A 3666-nucleotide genomic window follows, 5' to 3' on the forward strand; every position below is an offset into this window, starting at 1 on the left:
GAAATAATTGTCAATTTTAACAACTTATAAATACATTTCACATACGAATGAATTCTTCTAAATTTTATATACACTTAGTTTTAACATTTCCCGACTAATGTGCTACGCACGTTCATCCCACTAGTCATTAACAAAAACACAAGTATCAATTATTATATATATAGACATGCATAAACCATGAAAAAAAAAGAAAAAGAAAAAGAAAAAGGAACTATGTTCAATTATGTGCGCAAAATAGAGAAGATCATCAGAATTAAAGAAGCAAATATCCCCCCCCCCACCCCACCCCGTTCTCTCTAGACGGTATGTTATTCAAAATTGATGCTTCGATTGCAAGTATTTAATTGTAATTGAAAGATTTATTACTTTGATTACTTAATCTAAAAGTCTTTTGACTCTTTGGTGAGTTCAACAGTAGAATCAAACATCTTTGATTTTGATTGTGGGACTAGCTAGCTGGTTATTGTTTAGGTTGGAATTTATTTTGATCTTTCCTTCACTATTTTTTTGCTTTCTTTCTCTCCAATACCAAGTGCCACCCATACTTTTGCTTTCTTTCTCTCCACTACCAAGTTCCACTACCAAGTGCCACCCATACTTTTGCTTTCTTTCTCTCCACTATCAAGTGCCACCCATACTTTTGCTTTCTTATAATAAATGGGGAGTCTCATACTTTTGCTTTCTTTCTCTCCATTTCTCTCAATTCTCCAATCCTTTAACTCCACCTTCTTCCCTTATTTTAAATGGTCGAGATCGACGGCTTATTAAAAAAATGGAGACTTTGCCAATGAAAAAAGAAAGTACAAATCAATCAATTTTGTGAATTAAAAAATTGATATCATATAATTTTTGTTTCACTGTCCACGCTCTATCACGTTACTTGTTACCCAACCCATTGTTTAGTATAAATTCAGAGTCTTTTATCGAGAAAAATACTAGTAATAAGCTATGGCAGGAGCGATGAAGGCCGCGGCGAAGGTGACTAGGACATTGCTCATGAATGGAGGTGGCCGACAGCTCACAGTAGAGAACCACCCGGTCTCGGTTGCTGCTGTGTCCACCCACTCATTGACAGCGATGGACGTGCCACTGATGGCTTCTTCGTCACAATCGAATGAGGAGCTGAGGGTTACGGCGCCCACTCTTCGGGAAGCAAGAGAAGCAACTTCTGAACTATCACACGCTGGTCGATTGTATGTTACAGATCATTTTCGATTTTAAAAATTAGATTTTTACTGTTTTATTGAATTTCATCTCCCTTTAGTCCATTCTTGCGAATAAATTAGTCAAGCCTTGGTTCTGAGAGGATGTGAATAAGTGATTATGTATTTATTATTTGGAACTTTCAAGGGTTCTTTCTTAAATTTTCAGATTTCTAGCTTCATCTAATTCTGATCGACATGAGGACATGGCAGTAGGAGATCAACATCCAAACTCACTGCTGCAGTCAAACTTACATTTGCCTACGGCTGCTATTCAAGCATTTAATCTTCTAAATGAAAGCCCACAAGTTCAGGTTTTTCTGCTGACATCTCTCGTTTTGCCTAGAAAGTTCGAATAGAATAGGTACTTATACTAAGGGTCCGTTTGATTGCAAGAATGAAATTTGGGTAGAAAAAAAAAAAAGAATTCCAGAGAGTTAAATTGCCTAAAACTTGTTTTACTGGGAATTGTCAATTAAATGTGTTTGATTTGTAGTTGGAAAATTTGGAAATTTTGGATCTTTTGATGTTCATTTGACTTTGTTTTTCATGAAAATTGTCGATTAAATATATAGATTTTTTTTTTTTTTTTAACAATTGTGAATAGAATTTGTTTCCATTGCCATAAATAAATAAAGGCTGAAAACCCCGTTTTCTCATCAAAACCCAAGGAATTTGAATCCCTTCAAAACTAATAAAATGATGCCACGTGAGGGAGAAGTGGAAAATGTATTACCTGAAAAATTTTGGGAATCAAACGAGAAATTGGGTGGAAAATAGAAAAATTCCATGGAAAATGGCTCTATAAAAGAATACTCTAAGTGTAGTAATCTCACATCTCTGTTCAAGTATTATATCATATTTATTGTCTGTTTCGATAGAGTCTAGAGTCTTTGAGAACTTATTGTCTATTTCGAAAGAGTCTATTATATCATACTTATCATAGATATCCGTACTCCTACAGTTTTTGAGAACTTGTCAATAAATCAACGGAAAGCTAAGTCCGTGCTTCACCATAGTCCACTTAGAATTGCTTTATCCCCAAGGTCACTCTCAAGAGTATCATTGGACGCCCATCTTCTTAGCCCATATTTAGTGGGTATTAAAGTCATTTTTTTTAGTAAATTTTAATAAAAATTGATGAAATGTATTGGTGAAAAGTTGTGAATCCCATACAATATGTGTTTTAAAATTAATTGTTGATATTGACTTAAATTAAAATCTGGCATCTGTCTCATAAGAGACTTAAGTTAAATTTTGGTACAAATTGGCTAAGTTATTCAATTGATAATAGAGTTTAATTTAAATCTCTCATAAGCTAAAAGATTTGAACATAGAAGTTCAGGTCACTACAAAAAATGTTTGAGATTTTAAGACACCTCGTACTTTTGAGAATTACTGGAAACAATATATTTTATTATGTTAACTTCTTGTGCTAGAATGTTGTTTCTTCTATTGTTGCTGATCCAAATGTGTGGAATGCTGTGAGACAAAACCAAGACTTTCAGAATTTGTTCCAATCACGCAGGAGCCTCGGTAAGAAATTCGATTATGTATTTGGTCATCCCATGCTTCTGTACAAGATATGCATGTAATTCTTTACGTGTTGCTTTTGGCAGCTACTAGTATTCTCTATCAGCCGTCTCTGGCTACAGTCCATAATGATACCTCATTTGAGTCGATTAAAAATTTTTTGCGTGAGTCGATTACAAATTTTTTGTGGACGATGAAGGGGATTGTGGTGGACGTGATGGATTGGATGGTCCATTGGTCTGTATCGTTCGAGAATTTAATTGGACCTGATCGAATGCCTCAAAATGATGATGGAAATACAAGATTTGACTCTTCAAATAATTTGGAAAAATTGATCACTGCATTGGTAGTCTCGGTGATAATGATGATTTTGATGAAACGTATTAAATAATCTCTCTTCAAGTTTTACATATTCGTCAAACTTTCGATGCTTCCATGTATCACAAACTCTTAAATTAGCAATCGCTCTTGAATTGCAAGACATCAGGAGCTTATCTGCTTGTCTTTTTGTGAGTTGTTGCATTTGCTTTTTAATAAGAACCAAGTAATTTTGTGGTGTTCATCTTTTCTTCAGAATTTCTTTCATTCAGTGGGTTCCTATTACACACGCTTACACAAATACATGAAAGATTTTGTTCATTTTGTGTCTTCATCTTTACACCTTACTAGTAGTATAAAAAACAAGTGGAACAACCGCCAAACGGAGACGTACAAAAAGAGTTAACATATAACATTTCACTTTTGACACGAGGATAGATTTACTAGGCAATAGTTTTTAATTTCTATTAAACAATTGTGATACACAACATTAATTAATTGGTGAATAAATTTGTCGTAGATCTCAATAATTAATTTAGATTTATTGAATTGATAGTCATGTTATTATTGCTCAACTTATACTAAATACTAGCTTGATAGATTATTTCTTTAT

The 3666-nt window shown here is 33.8% G+C and overlaps 1 protein-coding gene across 1 annotated transcript; it reads left to right on the forward strand.

Moving 5' to 3' along the window:
- The first annotated feature begins 607 nt into the window (after window positions 1-607).
- Window positions 608-3297, forward strand: LOC111397439. Its single transcript, XM_023024378.1, has 4 exons — window positions 608-1193; window positions 1372-1516; window positions 2642-2738; window positions 2822-3297. Exons 1-4 carry the CDS (start codon window positions 949-951, stop codon window positions 3124-3126), a joined length of 792 nt encoding a protein of 263 aa, XP_022880146.1. The 5' UTR covers window positions 608-948; the 3' UTR covers window positions 3127-3297.
- The last annotated feature ends 369 nt before the right edge of the window (window positions 3298-3666 follow it).

This window comes from Olea europaea, chromosome 7, assembly GCF_002742605.1.
Source record: "Olea europaea var. sylvestris chromosome 7, O_europaea_v1, whole genome shotgun sequence".
NCBI classification, from domain to species: Eukaryota; Viridiplantae; Streptophyta; class Magnoliopsida; order Lamiales; family Oleaceae; genus Olea; species Olea europaea.

Coding starts and splice junctions, on each gene's coding strand:
- LOC111397439 (XM_023024378.1), top strand. CDS start 949: ATGGCAGGAGCGATGAAGGCCGCGGCGAAGGTGACTAGGACATTGCTC. Junction 1,194..1,371: donor CTATCACACGCTGGTCGATT/GTATGTTACAGA, acceptor TTAAATTTTCAG/ATTTCTAGCTTCATCTAATT. Junction 1,517..2,641: donor ATGAAAGCCCACAAGTTCAG/GTTTTTCTGCTG, acceptor TTCTTGTGCTAG/AATGTTGTTTCTTCTATTGT.